This window comes from Natator depressus, chromosome 1, assembly GCF_965152275.1.
Source record: "Natator depressus isolate rNatDep1 chromosome 1, rNatDep2.hap1, whole genome shotgun sequence".
NCBI lineage: Eukaryota > Metazoa > Chordata > Testudines > Cheloniidae > Natator > Natator depressus.
This window is the reverse complement of record NC_134234.1, coordinates 333040948-333064526: the sequence shown is the minus strand read 5'-3', so window position 1 is coordinate 333064526 and position 23579 is coordinate 333040948. Positions and strand designations below refer to the sequence as shown.

The 23579-nt window shown below is 45.2% G+C and overlaps 1 protein-coding gene across 1 annotated transcript in view; it reads left to right on the top strand.

The window, feature by feature from the left end:
• Nucleotides 1-10318: 10318 nt before the first annotated feature.
• Nucleotides 10319-23579, top strand: part of MCM10 (minichromosome maintenance 10 replication initiation factor) — a 33679-nt gene continuing 20418 nt past the window's right edge. The window contains exons 1-9 of the mRNA XM_074952790.1: nt 10319-10397; nt 13392-13446; nt 15793-16119; nt 17088-17192; nt 17911-18045; nt 18426-18600; nt 19676-19841; nt 21278-21445; nt 22464-22580. Coding sequence (XP_074808891.1) covers nt 13440-13446; nt 15793-16119; nt 17088-17192; nt 17911-18045; nt 18426-18600; nt 19676-19841; nt 21278-21445; nt 22464-22580 — 1200 coding nt within the window. The 5' untranslated portion in view covers nt 10319-10397; nt 13392-13439. The remainder of the gene's footprint in view (nt 10398-13391; nt 13447-15792; nt 16120-17087; nt 17193-17910; nt 18046-18425; nt 18601-19675; nt 19842-21277; nt 21446-22463; nt 22581-23579) is intronic.

Genomic DNA, 23579 nt, shown 5'->3' with positions numbered 1-23579 from the left:
GCCATGGGGAATGCTGAGGGGGTGAGTTAGGGAGGCAATGGGAGTTGAGACCAGGATGGTTGACCCTGGAGGTCCACAAAAGTCTGCAGTATCTGAGTGCTGATGGAGAAGCCACATTAAATCCTGGTGCATCTCCCTCTCCTTTTGCTGTGCCTTTTCACTGCCTGCTCTTCTCCATAGTCTTCACTATTCACCCTCCAGGCCCTCTGTTCAAGGTCTGATGCTGCACTGGCTTGAAGGATGTCACCGAGCATGGCCTCCTGCTTCCTCTTTTTTCCCCTCCTGCTTATCTGGTCGGTCAGTCATTCTGCTGGTGTGGAGAGTGCCCCTTCAGCCACAATGGCTGCAGCTACAGATAAAACATACAAAGGTACCAATGTCAGGATAGTAGGAACAGAAACGAAAACTGAAGCTTCAGAACTCTCTCCCCCCCCCTCGCCACCTTCCCTTGCTCCCCTAAAGTGTTAAACAAGACAAGCTTATTGACGCTTCTGCTTTGGAGTTCCTAATCCTCATTGCCATTCTCAGCTCAGGCCACGGTGAATATGACCCATCAGGGAAACAGGGAATTGCTCAGTTGCACGTATAGGGCAATGGCACTGAATACTGGCACCGTTGTCCACAGGTGGTAGAGTTAGCTGATATCTCGCTCCTGAGAGTAACAAAGGCAGAGAGAGCACAGCAGCTGCTGCTGTCCCAAAGCCGCCCGGGCCTACATGCCACTAGCCTGTTTACTGCAATTGTGTCTACCAAGTTATTGCAGACACAGGCATGCAGGGGTGTAATGAGGAAGGCCAAAGCACAACTGGAGTTGCAGCTAGCAAGAGATGTGAAGGGTAACAAGAAGGGTTTCTACAGGTATGTTAGCAACAAGAAGAAGGTCAGGGAAAGTGTGGGCCCCTTACTGAATGGTGGAGGCAACCTAGTGACAGATGATGTGGAAAAGCTGAAGTACTCAATGCTTTTTTTTTTTTTTTTTTTGGCCTCAGTCTTCACAGACAAGGTCAGCTCCCAGACTGCTGCACTGGGCAGCACAGTATGGGGAGAAGGTGAGCAGCCCTCAGAGGTGAAAGAACAGGTTAAGAAATATTTAGAAAAGCTGGACATGCACAAGTCCCTGGGGCTGGATCTAATGCACCTGAGGGTGCTAAGGGAATTGGCTGATGTGATTGTAGAACCGTTAGCCATTATCTTTGAAAACTCGTGGCAATCAGGGGAGGTCCCGGATAATTGGAAAAAGGCAAATATAGTGCTCATTTTTTAAAAAGGGAAGAAGGTGAATCTGAGGAACTACACACCGGTCAGCCTCACCTCAGTCCCTGGAAAAATCATGGAGCAGGTCCTCAAGGAATCAATTTGAAGTACTTGGAGGAGAGGAAGGTGATCAGGAACAGTCAACATGGATTTACCACGGGCAAGTCATTCCTGACCAACCTGATTGCCTTCTATGATGAGATAACTGGCTTTCTGGATATGGGTAAAGCGGTGGATGTGACATATCTTGACGTTAGCAAAGCTTTTGATATGGTCTCCCACAGTATTCTTGCCAGCAAGTTAAAGTCTGGATTGGATGAATGGACTAGAAGGTGGATAGAAAGCTGGCTAGATCGTCAGGCTCAATGGGTAGTGATCAATGGCTCGATATCTAGTTGGTAGTCAGTATCAAGCGGAGTGCCCCAGGGGTCAGTCTTGGGGCTGGTTTTGTTCAACATCTTCATTAATGATCTGGATGATGGGATGGATTGCACCCTCAGCAAGTTCGCGGATGACACTAAGCTGTGGGGAGAGGTAGTTACACTGGAGGGTACGGATAGGGTCCAGAGTAACCTAGACAAATTGGAGGATTGGGCTAAAAGAAATCTGATGAGGTTCAACAAGGACAAGTGCAGAGTCCTGCACTTAGGACGGAAGAATCCCATGCACTGCTACAGACTAGGGCCCGACTGGATAAGCTGCAGTTCTGCAGAAAAGGACCTAGGGATTGCAGTGGAGGAGAAGCTGGATATGAGTCAACAGTGTGCCCTTGTTGCCAAGAAGGCTAATGGCATATTGGGCTACATTAGTAGAAGCATTGCCAGGGGATCGAGGGAAGTGATTATTTCCCCTCTATTCGGCACTGGTGAGACCACATCTGGAGTATTGCGTCCAGTTTTGGGGCCCCCAGTACAGAAAGGATGTGGACAAATTGGAGAGAGTCCAGCGGAGGGCAATGAAAATTATTAGGGGGCTGAGGCACATGACTTACGAGGAGAGGCGGAGGGAACTGGGCTTATTTAGTCTGCAGAAGAGAAGAGTGAGGGGGGATTTGATAGCAGCCTTCAACTATCTGAAGGGGAGTGGATGCTAAGTGAAGAGGATGGAGCTATGCTGTTCTTAGTGGTGGTAGATGACAGAATAAGGAGCAATGGTCTCAAGTTGCAGTGGGGGAGGTTTAGGTTGGATATTAGGAAAAACTATTTCACTAGGAGGGTGGTAAAGAAATCTCCATCTTTAGAGGTTTTTAAGGCCTGGCTTGACAAAGCCCTGGCTGGGATAATTTAGTTGGGGTTGGTCCTGCTTTGAGCAGAGGGTTGGACTAGATGACCTCCTGAGGTCTCTTCCAACCCTAATCTTCTATGATTCTATGATCACTGCCTGTCGCAGGGGAATGTCTTACCAGAGGAGGAGAAATAAGGCTGCCATCACTAGAAACTTTTGGGAGAAGGATTGCAGTGTATCTCTATGGAAGTTCCATTGAGATCTCTCAGGAGGGTTCAAGGGATGTCCCTGTGTACATGGATAAACTGCTTTGTGTGCCCTCCCTCCGCCTAACTCTAGATAGAGGGAAATGAAAAGAAGATAACTCTACCTCTCTTTGGTGTACCACTCCCTCCACTACAAGTGAAATAATGAAAAGTCAAAAAATATGTCCTGCTAATTTGTGGTGCCATCCCTGTAATGGAAAATTTATTTACACATTTACATGAAGTTCCTTCCAATGCATCGGGCTCACCCGTGTTGACTAGCAGGACTGGCTGCATTGCAGTGGAGTTAAAAATGGATCCTGGCTTGTGGAACAGCTGGATTCCCAGGCCCCTGTCTTTCATACCCCTCCTCCTCGCTGTTCATGACTCGGGCACCTCAGAAGTATCCATGGTGGTGTATGGGGGGGGGGGGAAGGGGATGGGATCTGCGCCAGGCATGGTATGCAGTTCATTGTAAAAGTGACACATCTATAGCTTGGCACCAGATTGACTGCTGATGTCCCTGGCCTTCTGGTATGCCTGCCACAGTTCCTTGGCTTTCACGCAGCACTGCTGCTGGTCCTTCACATGCATCCCTTGAGCAAACTGCTCGTAGATGTTGATGTTTCTACAGCTGGTTTGGAGCTGTGCCTGCATAGTCTCTTCTCCATGCATGCCCAAAAGATGTAATAACTCCTGTCTACACTAGGCAGAAGTGCAGCTGGAGCATGTAGCTGGCATGATCAGTTGGGCAGCTATACATAACAATGGAGAGCCAATCGAGGTGTGCTCACCAATCTGGACAACCAGAAAAAGGAATTTCAAAAATGTGCAGAAATTTTAAAGGGAGGGTGGTATCTGGTCTTCGTGATCCCTGGGCAATGAAGCTCTCAGTTGTGACCAGAGCGGTCAGTGTCAAGCATTGCGGGACAGCTGCTGGAGGTCTGTTAGGGTCGACATGAGTAATGCTGTCTGTGTTTGTGCAGTATGGACCTCTGTACACTGACTGTTGCTCAATGCTGCTTGTTGCTCAATGTTACTATGTTAGCTTAATGGGGCACTTAAATTTGTCTCCCATCGTTGTAAGTGTAGACACATGCACAACTAGGTCGATGCAAAGCAGCTTATGTTGACCTAGCTTTGTAGACCAGGCCTAATTGTCACAAATTTTTTAACGATGCATTACTTTGTGTCTGTTTTGCAAATGAAGAAACCCAGTTGTTAGAGATTCTGCATGTGATAGTAATTTGATAGAAGTACTGTAATTCAGCATTCTTCTGATAGAAGGTTAATGGAGCTGATTTAATAAAAGGAGCATTAGTCCTACTTAGAACATGGAAAATCTGTGCAAAAGGCCATAGTGAGAATTACCTATTCAACAATCAAGCCAATGATAATCATTTTTAAGTGGTTTGAGTTAAGTGGGGAGCTGGGTGTGAAGTACGTCTGCAACGGCCATATTTACACATGGGGGGAGGGATAGCTCAGTGGTTTGAGCATTGGCCTGCTAAACCCAGGGTTGTGAGTTCAATCCTTGAGGGGGCCATTTAGGGATCTGGGCCAAAAATTGGGGATTGGTCCTGCTTTGAGCAGGGGGTTGGACTAGATGACTTCTGAGGTCCCTTCCAACCCTGATATTCTATGATACACTGCAGCAGCATAACTACAGGGCTCTAGCAGTGCTGCTGTAGCACTATAGTATAGATCGGGGTCTCAAACTCCATTTACCTTAGGGCCAGCGCCAGTCCTCAAATCCTCCTAGCAGGCCGATAATGTCACTGGAGATGGTGTTCGGAAAATAAAACGGTTATATTGTATTTTTTTATTTCAAATTTCTTAGAAATAATAAAACTGTCAGACAACGTTATATAATTCTTTGCCTGCCAGAGAGTTTTTAGTGTTTGCCAGACACCTGGCAACGCTTCAGTTCTGTCAGTTTGTTGATGTTTGGCCTCAGTGACTGAGCAGTTGAAACCTTCAGGATTGCAGCAAGGTGGGCGTCAGATAGTTGTGTTCAGTATTTTGACTTGTTTATATTCATTGTGGGGAAAAACGTGGTGCTGCCTCCATGGCTGACTCTGCCCGGCAACTAACGATGGTATCTCTGTCCCTCTCCCACAGCCAATGGTGGGGGGCCGGCGCCTGCAGCAGACATTGCCGGCAGCGTGTCTGCCTGCGTCTCTCCTCCGCAGGCCGCAGTGGGGAGGTTCTGGGGCCACAGATGTTGGATCACCCCTGCATTTATATATAAGAAGTAGTGGTAGGCCGTTTGATATATATATATGTTATAAGGATTTTTTCTTTCTTTCTTTCTCATTCTGTCCCTGCACAAACTGTATTCCCGTTTTGAGCTTACCTCTGTAAGAATTGCAAGGCCAAAGCGCTAATTATCTCAGGCTGCTACGGGGACTGAGTTAAAGTTTGTGTTAGAAAGTGATAAGAATGGCCGTTACAAGACAGAGAGTCTGTACCAAGGAGTGATAAGAACTTCGAGAAAACAATGCTGCTCTTTGAAGCAACATACTCTCACCCCTTAGGTGCTTTATCATGTCTATGTAGATTTTTGTATAACAAGAGATGGAAAGGGAATTGGATTGAATTTGTTACACCCTAAAAGTCATGAAATTGCATTTGAAATAGAAGAATGATGAGTGTATGGGAGTGAGTGTTTGAAACAGGTAATTGATTGGTTAGTTGATGGTGCCAACCTAAACCTAAGAATTATAACTCCAGTATCGATGGGCTGAAGAGAATGCAGAGTGGAGATAACCGGATGACCCCCTGAGGGCAAACCGGAATCCACCCGAGCGCATCAAGGAAGGACAGAAGAACTGAAGATAACACCCAGCCATCATGGAGCCATCATGAATGTACCATCTGATGATTGAACTGATTAATGGTCATCTCGAGTGCAACATCAGCATGATGAAGCAACCTCCATAGACTTGTACTGGGCCAAAGACCTATAAAGACAGAACCAAGGGATTTGGTTCTTTGAGTCTGGTTCTGCGACCACCCTCCAGGAGCATCAGATGTGTATCTGACTACGACTCAACTCCACCCTCGTGTCCGGGCCACCTGGCCAGTGACATGGCATGAGCAACCTTTAGGCTGGAAACTATAACAACTCTGCAGAACCTGTGTGAATGTTTGTATGAGTGAATAGTTATAGTGATTGCATTTGCTGATTTTCTGTTGTATTTACAATAAACGTGGCATTTTGCCTTATCCCTCTTATAGGATCCTATTGGTATTATTTTATTAGTGTAACACAGATGGCCTGCGGGCCGGGACTTTGAGACCCTGGTGTAGATGCTTCCTACATTGATGGAAAGGGTTTTTCCATCAAGATAGTTGATCTACCTTTCAAAGAGGTAGTGGCTAGGCTGGTAGGTACCTAGCTATGTGTTCATTGGCGATTAGCTCAGCTTAACTATGTTGCAAACAAACAGTTCAACAACCAACTCAGAGATGGACAAATTGCACCACTCACCAAGTCCCATTATCTTCAAGCAGAGTCTGCAGCTACACTCTCTGTTAGCTGTGTTGTGCTCTTCTCTGAAACAGTTACCCCAAGTTTCTATATTTGAGTTACTCCCTGCTTGAGCTAGTTTAGCTAGAGTGACAGGCTAAACTGCACTGCAACACTTGAATTACACAGAGTGATTGGATTAGCAGCTGATGAGTTGTGCTAACTCAAAGTCATGATAAAGGGAGATGTTGGGGTGCATTCTCGAGACTCCTGTCCCTAGAACATAAGAATGGCCATACTGGGTCAGACCAAAGGTCCATCCAGCCCCGTATCTTGTCTTCCGACAGTGGCCAATGCAGGTGCTCCAGAGGGAATGAACAGAACAGGTAATCGTCAAGTGATCCATCCCCTGTTGCCCATTCCCAGCTTCTGGCAAACAGAGGCTAGGAATGTCATCCCTGCCCATCCTGGATAATAGCCATTGATGGACCTATCCTCCATGAATTTATCTAGTTCTTTTTTGAACCCTGTTATAGTCTTGGCCTTCACAACATCCTCTGGCAAAGAGTTCCACAGGTTGACTGTGCATTGTGTGAAGAAATGCTTCCTTTTGTTTGTTTTAAACTTGCTGGCTATTAATTTCATTTGGTGACCCCTAGTTCTTGTGTTATGAGAAGGAATAAATAACACTTCCTTATTTACTTTCTCCACACCAGTCATGATTTTATAGACCTCTATCATATCCCCCCTTAGTCGTCTCTTTTTCCAAGATGAAAAGTCCCAATCTTATTAATCTCTACTCATACAGAAGCTGTTCCATATTGTAAGTAGAGTCAGAATGGCTCTACCCTGACATCTGGTGGTGAGATGTGGAAAAGGACTTCAGGGGCTGATCTCTTTTGCATGGGCACACCCACCCTGCCTAGCATGATGGACTGCTTGCCCAAATGGTCACTTTGGCTGCTGTGGGATCCCCAGTCTCTCTGTTATTGGGGCAGGAGTAATAAAGTGTTGTTATCCTGGTTATGTGAATCAAGGACAGTAGAACTGTACTTGGCATTTTATGACGGAGGGACTTGCCCTCAACTATGTAGCACTCGCTGGGCAATGGACATGGGTTCCAAAACCCAGTGAAGGGAGAGAGGCTGGGGACAGGTATGTGTACCTGGTAGTGTGGGCCTATTCTTATTCTGAGGGCTTTAAACACTATTTTGACCCCTCCTCTCTCCACTGTGTAATAACAGAGCTAATTTCGGTTCCATTAGGAGTCTTGTTACATGCTACAGAGCTGAAATCACTGTTACCTAGGTCTAAGCATTAGACCTATTTTGGGCTAGTGGTGCACCAGCACTGAGGCTCCCCTACTACCAGTTAAGAGTCACTGAGAGCTGAAATCATGAAAGAGCTGAAGTTACTAAGAGTTGAGATCACTGAGAGCTGGGTTAAGTAGGGGGTGGGGGGGCCTGAAGACAAGTTGGTGAGCTTGTCCAGGACGGCTGGCGGTGAAGACTGCAGCAGAACCCCATGGAGAGGCGTGGCACTTGGCCATCGACCCAGCAGTGGAGCATGTAAGATGCCCCCACATACCTCCCTCCACTTCCACCCAGACTGGGAGGTAAATTCTGCAGATGAACTTCTGGACTCTGGGGGGCTGCACTGACCTAGGACAGAAACTGTGGGGGGGTGGGGTGACTATTAGGAAAAACTTTTTCACTAAGAGGGTGGTGAAACACTGGAATGCGTTACCTAGGGAGGTGGTAGAATCTCCTTCCTTAGAGGTTTTTAAGGTCAGGCTTGACAAAGCCCTGGCTGGGATGATTTAACTGGGAATTGGTCCTGCTTCGAGCAGGGGGTTGGACTAGATGACCTTCTGGGGTCCCTTCCAACCCTGATATTCTATGATTCTATGATTCTATTGGGTTGCTGGACTTAAGACCCTGAGGGGAAAAGGACACTGCCAAACTTACTTGGGGGTGGGTCTTTTGCTCATGGTTGGTGTTATGAATCCTGTTTGTGGTATTTCTCCAACATAATGCCACATTGTTTCCCTCCTTTATTAAAAGGCTTTTGCTACACTCAGACTCTGTGCTTGCGAGCGGGGAAGTATTGCCTCTTAAAGGTGCCCAGGGGGGTGGTATGTAATTGTCCCAGGTCACTGGGTGGGGGCTTGAGCCGGTTTTGCATTGTGTTATTGAAACGGAACCCCTAGATACTGAACCCAGCCCTTGTTGCTGCCAACTCTGACGGGCAGAAGGGTTACAATATGTTTAATCATTTTTATTGCCCTTTTCTGAACCTTTTTCAGTTCCAATATATCTTTTTTGAGATGGGGTTACCACATCTGCATGCAGTATTCAAGATGTGGGTGTACCATGGATTTATATAGAGGCAATATGATATTTTCTGTCTTCTTATCTATACCTTTCTTAATGATTTCCAACATTCTCTTTGCTTTTTTGACTGCCGCTGCACATTGAGTGGATGTTTTCAGAGAACTATCCACAATGACTCCAAGATCTCTTTCCTGAGTGGCAACAGCTAATTTAGACCCCATCATTTTGTATGTATAGTTGGGATTATGTTTTGGTATGTGCATTACTTTGCATTCATCAACATTGAATTTAATCTGCCATTTTGTTGCCCAGTCATCCAGTTCTGTGAGATCCCTTTGTAGCAATTTGCAATCTGCTTTGGACTTAACTATCCTGAGTAGTTTTGTATCATCTGCAAATTTTGCCACTTCACTGTTTACCCCCTTTTCCAGATCATTTATGAATATATTGAATAGTACTGGTCTCAGTACAGAGCCCTGGGTCTATTTACCTCTCTCCATTCTGAAAACTCATAATTTTTTCCAACCCTTTGTTTCCTATATTTTAACCAATTACTGATCCATGAGAGGACCTTCCCTCTTATCCCATGACAGCTTACTATGCTTAAGAACTTTTGGTGAGGGTCCTTGTCAAAGGCTTTCTAAATATCTAAGTACACTATATCCACTGGGTCCTGCTTGTCCACATGCATACTGACCCCCGCAAAAAATTCTAGTAGATTGGTGAGGCATGATTTCCCTTTACAAAAACCATGTGGACTCTTCCCCAACAAATTATGTTCATCTATGTGTCTGACAGTTCTGTTTTGTGTGTGTGTGTAATCCGTTGGTTCAACGATGACGTTTTCATGCTATCTCTTTTTGTGGATTCTGGAGTGACTCTGAAGTCCAAAGCGTGACACTCATGCTCGTGAGCAGATTGGGCAGACAAAGTCATTGGTGAGCATCTTGGTAGAAATAGCCGTAGTATGACACTTTTCCCTTGCAGCTAATGATTGATTATTTCTGTCCTCTTCAAAGGCTTACACACATTCAGTGGCACTATTCATATGTGTGTTTGCAGGATCATACCTGACTATACATGGGAAATGTTGAAACAGACTGCACACATTTTTTTTTTTTTTTTGGCAAATTCACAATGCAAGCAAATTATAAATGAGACTTCTTTTCAATTACAATAATCCCTAGGTGCTACTTTAAATAGGCAGACTGTAATTCTCTCCCTTGGAATTACAATCTGAAGCAGAGCAAACTGCTCCTGGCTGGCTGGCAGCTGAGCTGGTCTGGGTTCCAAAAATTGTACGGAGTTGGGGAATGGTGGCCTGTGTGGATGCAGGGGAGTGGTTTAGGCCGGGTGCCACCAAGCTCCCCAGGAGCAGCAGTCTGTAGGGTGACCTATTGGTCTGATGTCATCACCCTGCTTTCTGTGACATAGGCAGGCAGTTTCCCATGACATCATCATTATGGTGCTTGGTCAGCGGCCAGTGCTTTAGTGGTTTTTGCCCAGGGAGGTTGCGCCAAGGCTTGCAGGCGGAAGAACGAGGAGCTCAAGGCAGGCATTTAACAAACATTAGTCCCAAAGAGGCAGCCCTCAAGCAGGATGCATGCCTGCCCCTAAGCAAGATGGCACCACTGGCTTCACAACACTACTCTACCATACACCGGACTGTGCCGCCCTTAATAAAGATGGCGCAGATCCCACGGCTCGCCGTTCTGCGGGCCAGAGATGCTGTACGCATGCGCAGCACTCCAGCGTCTGTCCCCTGGCCGGGGCGGCAGCTGCGCCTGCGTGTGACCCGAGAGGCGAGGGGGCGGGGCCTAGTTAGAATTTTGGCGGGTGACCCGGCTGAGGGGAGCGGAGCTGGGCGCGGTAAGTGCGGGGGCCGCCCGGAGCAGGGGATCGGGGGCCGTTAGAGGAGGAGGGGTCGGGGATCTGCGGGAGTCCCGGCGATCGGGGTTGTGGATTCCTGGGCAGGGGTCTCCCGGGGCGAGAGGGGGACACGGGGTCTGTGCTCGGGGAGGGGTCCCAGGCGGGGAAGGATCGGGGATCCCCTTGTCATCTCAGGAGGGTCGCTGAGGGAGGAGTCCCGCGGGGGCAAGGATCGGGTCGGAGGGGGCTCCAGGAGGAGAGGAGATCCGGGCTGTGGATTGCCTGGGGGGGAGAAGGGGGCTGGGGATCCCGGGGGGCGGGAGGGGGAGTCCAGTGGGGGGCAGGTTCGGTGCTGGGAGATGTGGAGTCGGGGTGCGGGGATGGCTCTGGCGGCGCCCAGGGAAGGCAAGGGAAGGGGCGGGGAGAAGAGTCATGGATAGTTCTGGGCGGTGTCTCTATCTGGATGCTCATGAGGCCGGTCACGGCTGTGAAGCGTCTCGCAGGTGATTCAAAGAGATGGGGAGTGGGTCAGAAATGAAACCAGCTCCTCCCTACACACCCTGCACGGTAACCGGGGAGTCCCACAGCTGCACCCGATCTCCTGATGTACTCCCTGTACATGGGGTGATGATTAAAATGTTATGGCTCCAGCTCCCTTTGCCTTGTTGCGTGTGGCTGTGTGCCAGGATGGACCTCAGCATTGTTTGGATGTGGGAGGGGGCAGGAGGTTGGGGCACCAGATGGGGTGAGGTGGGCTCTGGGCAGTGCTTACCTGGTGGGCTTCCCAGAAATGGTGACATCCCCCTCGCTCAGCTGCTAGGCAGAGGCGTGGCCAGGCAGCTCTGCGGGCTGCCTTCGCCTGCAGACACCTCCCCCGCAGCTCTCGTTGGCGGCGGTTCCTGGCCAATGGGAGCTGTGAAGCCAGTGCTCTGGGTGGGGGCAGCCCGCAGAGCTGAGTGGGGGGGGATGTCGCCACTTCCCAAGAGCCCCCTGGGTAAGCACCGCCCAGAGCCTGCCTCACCCTGTCCGGTGCCCCAACCCCCTGCTCCCTCCCACATGGGGATGGGGTGCGGCATGGTGACCCGAGACTGCCCCAGCAGGGGACAGTGCATCTGGTGTAGGCAGGGGCTGCCTGAGCTGCCCCTGAGCAAGGCGTACTGGCCGCTGCAGAAGTCATGGAAAGTCACGGAATCCGTGACCTCCTTGACAAACTTGCAGCCTTAAACATTATCACTTTGGCTGAAACTTCTCAAGCACCTTTAGAGTTTACAGCAAACATTTCTTAGGGGTGGTTTACACTAGGAGCTTACATGGGTTTAGCTACGTCTCTCAGGGGTGTGAAAATTCCACCCCCCTAAGAGATGTACATATACCAACCTAACCCCTGGTGTAGACAACACTATGTCAACAGAAGAATTTTTCCTTCGACCCCTCTCAGGGAGGTGGATGGAGTACCTACACCGGCGAACATAGGTAGTGTCTACACTGAAGCGCTACATAACCATAGATCTCTGTGTGTGTATAAGAAACTGTGCTACTTGATATTAGTAGTTCTTGTTCTCCCATCACCCACTCTGTTTTTGCTGTCCCTTGTATCTTATTTTCTGACTTCAGGAGTTAAACTCTTTGGGGTATGGGGCCATATCTGTTTTTCTCAGTAATGCTCCTGGCACACTTTTGGGTGCTGCACCCAATTTCGTTTATCCACTTGACTCTTCAGTGCGGACCAAATGATGATTTCCCCATTAAATAAACTTTCCAGATTATTGTTTGATGATCTCTAAAGCAATGTTCAATGACTTTGAAGAAATCTGCTTGTCCAGTAACCTATAATAAGCGATAGGAGAAACTGAGTTCTTCCCACGCACCACCACTTGTTTCCTGTCTAATTAATAATATCAAAGTTTGGTGCTCCAGATTTCTAGGGAAGTGTCCATCTGTTTGGATCATCATATACTGAAATAAAAACAGGTCCATCTATTTTAATGACTGTGTGTTGAAAGAAGCACAAGAAACCTAGAAATAAGACACAGATTTATAAGAGTGAGAGTGATTAACCATTAGAACAAACTATCAAAGGAAGTGGTGGATTCTCCATCTCTTGAAGCTTTCAAATCAACACTGGATGCCTTTCTGGAAGATACTCTATAATAAAACACAAGTTATTTGGTTCAATACAGGAGTAAGTGGATGAAACTCTATGGGTTGTGTTACACAGGAGCTCCAAATAGGAGAACCATTGGTCCCTTCAGGCCTTAAAATCTATGAATCTATTAACGTGTTTGGGTGGTTTGTTTTTTAAATAAGGAACCTAATATTCTGATGCTGCAAAGAGCTCAGCATGGAGCCCAATTGACTTCAGTTGTTGACCTTGGGCCTGCATGTAGCTCACTGCAGGATCAGAATCTAAATGCAGAAAAATGAAATGCAACATTATAGAGATCTTAAACCAAAAATTAGAGTTCACATAAGATGAGACACAAAAAATAAGCATAGTAAATAGAGGAACTGGGGAAGAAACATTTGCTAAAGGGAGGTGGGCATGGTTTGTAAGTTACTTCTGAGTTACTTTGGTATAAATGTGAGCCTGTAATTCAGTGTCCCTACAATAAGAAACCAATGTGTCCATAGCTTATGGACTAAGAAATCATATGTACATGCAAAGTAGAGGAGATAAGCTCACCATGCTGAGGGAGGCTGTGTTGTCTAATGGTTAAATCATGGGGTTGGATTCTCATCCCTGCTCTGCCATTAATTTGCTATGAGGTGGTATAGAAGTGTAAACTATTTCAGTTGGAAGCTTTGAGAGGATTATTATCATCTGTGCGTAGGGGGTTGGTGAAATAAGGAAGTGGCCAAGACAGCAACCATTGCAGTTCTAAATAGGTAAACACATTAAGAGATCTTTGGATTTGTGTCCCCAGTTTATGCATTGAATCCTTGTTTTATTTGTCATGCAAGTTAACAGTATTGCTGCTTTTCTCTCCCTAACAGCTGAGATTCTTCCTTTGGGGACTCTGCTGAAGAAGTCCTGTTGAAATCATGGATGGTGAGAAATGCAGTTTTCCTTTCCCCCCGCCTTCCTTTTACACCTAGGGCCAATAAATGAGTGTAGTTAATAAGTTCATGGTTGTAAACTGCATTTAACTAGTGTAAAATTAAATCACAGTAATTGTTTATTAGCAGATGCCTTTGAGGTCCAGAGACTAAGGCTATGTCTACCCTAGCACTTTTGTCGTTAAAACTTTTGTCGGTCGGGTGTAGAAAAAACACACCCCTGAATGACAAAAGTTTCACCAACAAAAGTGCCAGTGTGGACAGCACTATGTTGGCAGGAGACACTCTTCCGCCAGCATAGCAACTGCCGCTCATCAGGGATGGTTTAATTATGCCGGCCGGAGAGCTCTCTCCCGCCAGCATAGAGCAGCTACACAGGAGACCTTATAGTGGCACAGCTCCAACAGTACAGCTGTACCGCTATAAGGTCTGTAGTGTAGACGTATCCTAAATCCCCTACCAATCTATACAAAATGCCTCCATCAAAATCCTCTTCAATTGGGCTGCTTTGGCAAATCTTGTTATACCAATAAAATAAAAACCAGCAGGATCTTATTAAAGGGGAAAAGGCAAAATGCCACATTTATTGTGAATACAGAAAGAATCATAGTAAGCAGTTAGTTATAGCTATAACATTCCATTCAGTTTCATATTTATTCACACATTCATTCATACACACACACACACAGGTTCTGCAAGGTTGTTATCATAGTTACCAGCCTTGGAGTTGCTCATGCCAAGCCACTTGCCAGGTGGCCTGGACATGAGGAGGGAGCAGGGCCTTGTCAGATGCTCATCTGATGCTCCGGGAAGTTGGTTTGCAGAATCAGACCCCAAAGTTCTCACTTTCTAGAGTCCATTTTTATAGGAATTTCTTCCTATGCCAGTCTATTGCTTCATCATGCTGTTGCTGAATCAATCAGCAGATGGCACATTCCTGACGGCTCCGTGCTGCCAGGTGTTATCTTGTTCTTTGGTTCTCCCATTCTTGAGGATGTTGGGTGGATTCCAGTCTGCCCTCCGGGGGTCCTCTGGTTATTTCCACTTGACACCTTCTTCAGCCGATGGACACTGGATTCTTAGGCTGGCACCTCCCTGATCATTCAGTTATTATCCACACCAAGCATCCATCCACATACATCCTCTATCTCTATTTTAATCACAATTGTTAACAAAGCGAGATGAATACAACAAAAGGGCGGGGAGTCTCTGGGTGCTGTTTCTGTTGTATTGCTTTGAGTCTCTCTCTGTGTGAGTAGTTGTTGTTACAAAGAATTGCTTTGAGAAGAGACTGTCTTAGAATGTACTAACACAATTAGCAGCTTGCAAGTTTCACACACAGAGGGAGAGAAACAGTACCAAAAACCAAGAGACCTCTTAATTAGTAATACCCTGGAATTTAAACTATGGGGAATCAAACTCATTTGTGATTTTAATACAGAACTTCTTTAATATGATCCAACAATCTTCAGCATCAAAGGCTAAATCACGCGATTGTTCTTTCCTCTGAATTTCATCTCCCCTCAGTCTGTTTCGTTCCTCTCTCTCTACTCATGTTTCTTTACTGCCCGGTCCCTTCTGGCTCTGCACATATTTCCTTGGTGCTTGATCCCCTTCTTCCCCAGACATGCTGCCCAGCTGCTTGGTCCCCATGCTCTCCTGGATATGCTCCCCTTCTCTGATCCCATTGATATTTCCTGCTGATGACTGGCAGTTCCACCCCCACTAGTGGCTCTGATCCTTTTGGACAGCTCCTGTTTCTACTTTTTCAGACCTCCAAGCTCTTCTTTGTAATGAGGCTGCCAACAAGGAAATGCTAGCAAATTGGGGCCTGCCAGCTTTCTGCGGGCCATTAATGGACCACAGTTTGGAAGCCTGGGCAATAAACCAAAAATTAATCTAGAACTAAAATAATATAGAGCATACCTAACAAGCTGTAGAAATCTCCTGTCATTCACTGTGTTTCTGCCTGCAGCTCCAATCTACCTTTCTTGATCAACATAGCTGACAATTTCCGCTCCTTGCTTCGTTGTTTCCCATGTAATTTTTTTTATACATAGCGAATTTTAAAGAAATAGTGTCTCAGACACATTGTTTTACGTTAGACGAAGAGATTGGAAGCTATTCTGTATTCCATTGTTGTCTTCCTTTTTCCAACAGCAGATTTGCTTGGGGCTAACTTATGGTTTTATAAAAAAACCAGTGCTCTGATTACATCTAATTAGCGATCGACTTTTCTTTGTAATTAGATGTGATTGCAATATCTTGGGCACATATTACATTGCAGTTTTCCTTTAATTGGGCTGTGGTGACTCTTGGTTTGATTGGTTTGTTGCAGGTGACGAAGACTTGGAGCTGTTGGCTTCCCTGTTAGAAGAGAGTGAGGCAGCTGAGGATGAGAATACTCCTGAACAGACCACAGCTCACTCAGATGAGGCTGGAGAACCAGATGAGTATGATGAGCTGTTTGACGCAGAGGATGATGCATCCTACACCGAGGAGGTTGATGCTGAGGAGAGTGAAGCCAGTGAGCAGAAGGAAAATGCATCTGCGTTGTTTGGAGATGTGGATGACCTGACAGAAGAAGAGGAAGAAACTGTACAGGAAATACCCTGTTCTCCAGCTCTCAATCAGCAGAAGGAGAAAAACAATCAAGATTTGCAAGGTTTGCTAAACAGTAATTTTTGTCTGATTTGTCATGCCCTTCAAGCTCATGACCTTCAAATATATATATAGTCTCTTTACAAGCTGTGGGGATCACTAGAGAGCTGATTGGGGCGTACGAGATTGGTTAGGGATATAGAGCTCTTCCTCTCAAGTCTCCAGTTCAACTCCAACCCTGTTGGGAAGTGGTTGAAAGCGCTCATGAAGACTCTTGAGTGGCCTGGGTTAAGTAAGTATACTGGGGTTAGTCCAGTTTTAAATGTCCACATGGCAAAATTTACCATCCCAAATGCCACCTTTGTCAACAGAGACACCAAGGACTGAATGAGCCCGTTCTATGGATAAAGAGTTCTTCACCCTCTAGGGCTGTCACTCTGGCGCCTTTCACCAGTACAAAAAAAATAATCACACACTTAAACTTCAACAACAGGCAGTTCATCAGAACTGCTTCTTGTGTGTTTATTGATCTTTGGGGCTGAATCTGATTGCATTGGTTAAAGTCTTAATATAAAAATGAGCATCAGAGTAACTTAAAGGGGTAGTATCAATGCTATTATGACTATACTAAGTTGAGCCATGGAGACACACACCTGTTGCCAATCGCAGGTGTACGGTCCAGGGCTGGTACTTTTGAAGCTGGTACTGAGTACTCTCACTTCATTGCTTGTATTGAGAGGAAATATTAATGCATATGGCATAGCATCACCTAAATAGTGTTGATTGTATGAAGACATACCTTTGTTAAAGAAAAATTCAGCTCCAGTGGGGCTGTTGGGAAAGTCTGTGCTCCCTGTGAGCCTTACAGAACTTGAGCTTTCTTTTTATCATGGCGTCAGTCCTTTTTCTCTCTCCCCTTAGAATCACTTCTAAATTCCCATGATTTAGTAAAGCCACTAAGCTTCCAGTAATCTTGTAAATCTTAATCCGTGCTGGTTTCCTGCTAGCGTCGTTATTTTTTTTCTCTCCTAGACGAGCTGAGGAAATTGCAAGAGCAGATGAAGAAGTTACAGGAGCAGTTACAAATGACTGCAATTGGGCAGCCATCCAGCTCAGGCCCTCAGAAAAAGACCCTTGGTAACTAGGTTAATTAAAAACATTTCTCATGTCTCCACATCCAAACTTGTATTTATAGTCACGTCTTGCAGACAACTAGGTGTCTAGGCAACTAGGCAAAAGCTGTCAACTAATAGAAGGGGGCAGCCTGGTTGAGAGAACACAGGCCTGGGTTCTGTTCTTTGCTGCTACAAATTTCTTGTGTCACCTTGGGCAAGTCACTAAATCACTGACCCTCAGTTTCCCCATCTGTAAAATGGGGATGATGCTCTGGAGGGTGTTGTACTGACTCACGTGCATAAAGCTCTTTGAGGTCCTCTGATGGAAGGCGCTACATTGGAGCCCATTGTTGGTAGGTGGTACATTTCACACAATATACAGATCACATTGCTTTGTGGTGTTACTGTGAGTGATACAGCTGTGTGGTGAATGTGGTAGGGATAAAAGGGAAGAGGGTCATATTTAGGGCTAGCAAAGTGTGTGTTGCCAGTGCTCCAGCTTAATACAGCCTAATGGTTCATTTGTACCTGCTGTCTTGAGTCACTGGAGGATGAATGGCTGGTTTCTACCCAGCTGTTACATTTCAAATACAGGCTTCAGGAGCTGGCAGCTATATGGAAAGGTTTCCATGTTGAGTCCTGTATTTAATTTATACAAGGATGTGTTTAGTTGGAGCAGTTATTAGCGTTTGTGTCCAGCCAATGAGGTCTCATTAATATTCTTTGTTTTTGTTGACCAGGTAAATCGCCCTGTATTCCCTTCAAGGAAAGGAAAACTCCGAAACTCCAGGAGTCACCATGTTTCTCTGCTCAGCTCAACGGCCCTTTATCAATAACCAAACAGGGAGCCCAGAAACCAAAACATTCAACATCAGGTATAGGTCCTAGTAACTAGGTTCTGGTGCAGTTAAGCTGCCTTAGCGCTATGCTGCTGTCTGGTAAATATTAGTTTGGGCTCTCGTCTGAGAATATGAAAGTTACACTTTAGATCTGAGGCACTGGCTTAGTCTCTTAAAGGAAACTGCATCACTTGAGTCATTTACAAGTGAGCAGGAGTTAGTCCTTGAGATTCCACTACAGGGAACAATCCTGTACTTAGGAGGCACAGCTGACTAGCAGAATAAGTTTTTTTCCATCACTACTGTGGGTAATATGGTCTAGATTGGTGTCTCTTGTTAAGTTTTTAAGTTGCTGAATTTTATAACTGAGAATATTGTTTTTCATTCGTTATGCAGATTTTCCTTCTTATTTACAGAGAATAAGAGTCCTCCTCCAAGGCCAATATCAAGTTCATCATTTCAACCACTCAGATCTACTCCTGGGAACAGGCCCAAAATGGCCACCAGAGACCGGACTCCTCAAGTGCAAGGGAGTTCCAGTGTGACTGATCAGCCAGTCTCTGTGGAAACCTTCTCTGGACTCAGATTAAGGTCAGTGACCCAAAGCTGTTCTGGATGTCAAGGGAACATTTTTAAATAACAGGAGAGATCTGATCCTTCTAATGGACTGTCCCAAAGGTTCTTCCTTTGTCAAATGTATTGTGAATGGGGATCTCAGGCTGTCAGACCAGGGTGAAATTTCTGGTTGGCTGTATTTTATAAATAGCTTTCCCATCCCAGAATGAATATTCTCTGATCAGGGTGGAATGTTAATAATCTAGCAGCAGCACTGGTCGGTAGTTCAGTAATTAGACAGCAACATCTCTGCTGGCTTATTTACCATTTTTTGTCCTCTTCCACAGATGCTAACCATGTTGTTCTCACCTAGAGTCCATTTCTAACAATGTAGCAGTCATTTTATTAGACAGTGTGCTTAGAACTGCTTCTGTCACAATATGTTCAGAGCTGGTGTGGAGGCAAGGGAGACATGATGGAGCCTGCTCCTGCTCCAATCAAAATGAATGGGTGTCTTGCTATGGACTTCAATGAGAGCAGGAGGGGGCCCTCAGGAGTTGACCCCATATTCTCAATACTTGTTGTGACCACAAAAGGTCTCTTGTTACTTGAAATGGCTTTCCTCATTGGAAAGAGCGGTGAATTTCAAACCCGCACTCATGCTTGGGCAGCAATATTGTTCAGTCCTTGCTGAAATGAATAGAATTAACCACAGATACAAGTTTAACTTGTTGTGTTGGTACTTGGACACAACTAATTACATCATCAGCCTTCAAATATTTGTGTTTAACACCAGTAACTGACAGGAATTGTTTCAGGTTTTCTAAGGTTGTACAGCTAGGAGGAATGGGATGAAAGCAGGTGCAGAACATACTTTTCATTGACTCCTATTAGACTGTGGAGTGATCTACCGGGGGGGTGCTGGGTTCTTTAAGAACAGAGCACTACATACTATACTCCCAAGAACAGTCCTGCAATGATGGTGGTTGGGGATGGGCTAGACAGTCTAATAGGTCTCTTGCTGTAATTTCATGAATGTAAAAGCTATTGGTCATCTCCATGTATTGGTGCTAATGTTAGTGGTCTCTATATGCTCTATTTCTTAATGTAGAAAACCCCGTGTGTCATCAGTGGAAATAGACAGGAAAATGGCTGGACGGAAGCTGATCAGACTGTCTCAACTGCAAGGCAAGCTGGCTGGGGGGAATCTGGAGGAAACAGACTGGGTAACATTTGGAGTCATAATAAAGAAAATCACCCCTCAGAGCTCAAATAACGTAAGCAGTTTTGTTCTATTCTCAATTAAATGAGGGTATTTTCACTGACAGGCTAATTAGATTTTGCACGTTTTGTCAGCCAACTCCACATTCTTGTTTTAATTAAAACAAGCTACTATATTACGTTTGAATATTCTCGGTAGTCTAGGTTAATTCAATGCTGCTAGTGTCAGCTCTCATATGAGAACCTGGATGCATGGCATAAGATTGTCACCTACAAAATGATGTATAAATCTGCTCATTCTGTTGTGGTACATGCATTCTGTAGGATTATTTCATCTTTATTATGACTTACATTGTTATGAATTGCTAAATTCACTAGCTTTGGCCCCCAGAAGAGCAGCTACCTCTATGAAAGCAGAAGTCACAATATTAAATAGCACCAAAAAAAAGAAAACCTCCAAACTTCATTTTCATTCTTTTATCCTCCAAATTTCAATCACGTGGTCCTGCAGTCCCAAAAGGTGAGCTGATGTCTAGCTCATGAAATCACAAGATAGAAAAGATCTGTTAGGTCACTCAGTTGTTTTCCCTTCCAATGAAGGCTTGGCAGAATTCAATTTTTATTATTTATAATTTTGACAGATATCAATATTTATTTTTAAGCATTTTTTTTCCTATATTTATCCATTTAAATTTTCACAGTTACAGGAAATTATGGAGGGGACAAGCAATAACTAATGACAATAGATGTTGAGATTCAAAAAGTTAAAGGGTTATAAGTGTTAAAAAACAAATTGTCAACATCCCGTGCCAAAATATACAAAGTACATAGCTGAAAATCAAACTCTAATAAGTTCCCAAGCAGACTGTTTATTTCTTTGCGTATTTGTAAATTTCGGTTATCATTATTGGAAATATTTTTTGTTGGTTTGTGTGTAAGGTGAAATAGATGTTTGTTGACATTTACCAACTAAAATTCAATCCTTCCAAGCGTACTTATCATACACTTACTAGGGCTTTGTTCAATCTTGTTCTAAAAGTGCCAAATCATGGGGCTTCTACCAGTTCACTTGTGATCATTCTACAGGCTAGTATTTTGTCAGCAGACGTTTAATGGTTAGACACAGAGCTGAACACAAGTTCTGTGTTCTAGATCCAGCTAGGTGGTCTTAGGCAAAACTCTGCCTCAATTTCACCATCTGTAAAATGGGGTTAACACATACTGTACAGGATATTACGGATTAATAAGAGTCTGTGTGAAGTGCTCTATAGCTATTAAGTATTGGTGACAGGAGCAAGAACAGCGGTCACAATTACATGTTTAACACTTGCCTTTGTAAGTAAATAATGTTGTCATAGTATTCCCTAGCCTATACTAAGTACAGAGAACAAAGGCAAAATAGTAACAAGTTTCGTGCAGATTGCTGTAAGCCTGGGCAATATCAGTGGTTTTCTTATTAAGATCTTAAAGGGAAAACCAATGTCTGTTCCAGGGCAAAACTTTCAGTATCTGGCGGCTGAACGACCTGCGTGATCTGAACAGCTGTGTCTCGTTGTTTTTGTTCGGTGATGTCCACAAAGAACACTGGAAGACAGACCAAGGCATGGTCATTGGGCTGCTCAATGCTAATCCCATGAAACCTAAAGAGGGCTCGGATGAGGTAAGAGTGTTTTTATTCTCTTGGACTCATAATTTTATTGGGCTGTCACTGGGAAATGTTTCAAAACACTTTGCCCAACTGATGTTGTAATTCATAGTGCCCTCAGAAGGAAAAGTGCTTCGAAATTCATATCCCACCCTGCAATGCATTCTATAAAATACCTACAGCCCTACCACAGCTCCTTGTCTTGTTTCCCTGGAACCCTGAGCATATAAAGCTGGGATTTCCTTTTCCTCACTTGACAATAAACAGATTATATGTCGAGAGGGTCTCTTGTTTTTCCCCTTTCTTTTCTTTCCTTTTCCAGAAGGCTAGGAGTTTTTACCTCCTCTTTTCCATTAGAGCCACTGTTTTTCAGTAATTCTCCCTGTACCTGATTTATGGGCATATAGCGGTATTTGACCCCTTGTCACGATGACTGCCAATCCGCTTCTGAGGAAGGCCAACACCCCTTCTGGTACAGGCGGTGCCTTGAACTGCGGTGGACAGTGAGCTAGCCTGAACACTTTAATTGAAAGATTTATACCAGGCTAGCCCATTGTACATAAGGGAACTGTAAAAGGTGCTAACTTCCAGTAATGAGATCTGAAGCCGTCTGTCTATCCACAGAATGCATACAGCATGGTCTATAGCAATGCAGCCTAGTCATACCAGTATAGCTAAGCTCTGTTCCAAGGATGACCGTGTTCAGGGCTGAGCAGGTATTTGGTCTCCATGCCTGTTCAGTCTTTGGCTTCTCTGTGGAGACTTCCAGCAGCTGGGCCACTTGATGGTGGCTTTTGTCCTGCGAACACATGTTCACTAGAAATTTGGACTGAGACCATCTACGGGCTCATAATCCATCAATTCGCTGTCCTGTGGTAAATTACATTTGGTCACTACCAACCTAGACGGGAACTGAACCAATGACCTGGAGATCAAGGGCTCTGTTTCATTACCATCCTGTGACCCATCCAGCCCCTCTCCAGAAGTCTGTTTATTGAGCCTTGGGTTTACTCTTTGTGCTGTTTCTTTTTAGATGTGTTTGTCTGTTGATCACCCCCAAAAGATCTTACTTTTGGGTGAAGCTCTGGACCTGGGAACCTGCAAAGCTAGGAAGAAGAATGGTGACCCATGTACACAGATTGTTAACCTGGTATGTATCTGTTGTTGCTTTTATGGGTCACTGATGAAGGAAAATCTGGGTGGTGCCTTTGAGCCAGTGCTCTGATTCTGTGCATTATTATTGGGTCGTAATTTATAACTAATGTGTGTATCATTAGTTGTGTCAATGGGCAGGCCTTCACCTGCATGCCCCCTTGTGGGCTGTTGGTGCTCTACAGGTGGTCTGCCTCGGTTTCCCCATTTTTTAGGGCTCTCTCAATCAAATTGCTAAAACTCTTCTCAAGTCCAGAAACGCACCTCCCTGGGGCAGGATTTATTAACAGAATATTCAAAATAAAATTTCTCAAATCCCCATCAAATCTTGACTCCTCGTCTCCCTGCTTGGGGTCTCCCAGGCCTTCCCCGCCTCTAGCCTTTTACTCAAAAACTCAGGGTTTCCTGCTGGAGTCTACTTACTCCCTGCAGCCATTCCCTGCTGTCTCAGGCCTCTGCTGAAGCATCTTATGCCCAAAGACTCTGCAGTCTCTCTCTCCCTGAGCATCCCCCCTTGTTGGCAGCTTCCTGCTGCTCTTTGTAGGAGAATTATAGAATGGTAAGACTGGAAGAGAGCTCAAGAGATCATCTAGTCCAGTCCCGTGCACTCATGGCAGAACTAAGTATTATCTAGACCATCCCTGACAGGTGTTTGTCTCACCTGCTCTTAACCCAGCTGGTTCTACTAACTAAACCCCCCACCCCATCGTCGGTGTGGCAGTCAGGGCTAATGGTATGATACTTGCCTGCTCCAGGCCTGTGGCCTTTAGGGGCAGGCCACTCCATTAAAAGTGGGAAGGTCAAGGAGGAGGAAATGAAATCTTAATCTAATCTAAATATCCTTTGGTCACCATATGCTGTGTTAAGATGTGAGCTTTGCCATCTCTGCAAGGGACCCTATGAGAGTGGAGCCCCTCTGATAATCTTTGGGTTCAGTTCTACCCAGATATATACACAAGCAAATGCATCTTGAAAACTGTTCCCATGTGACTAAGTC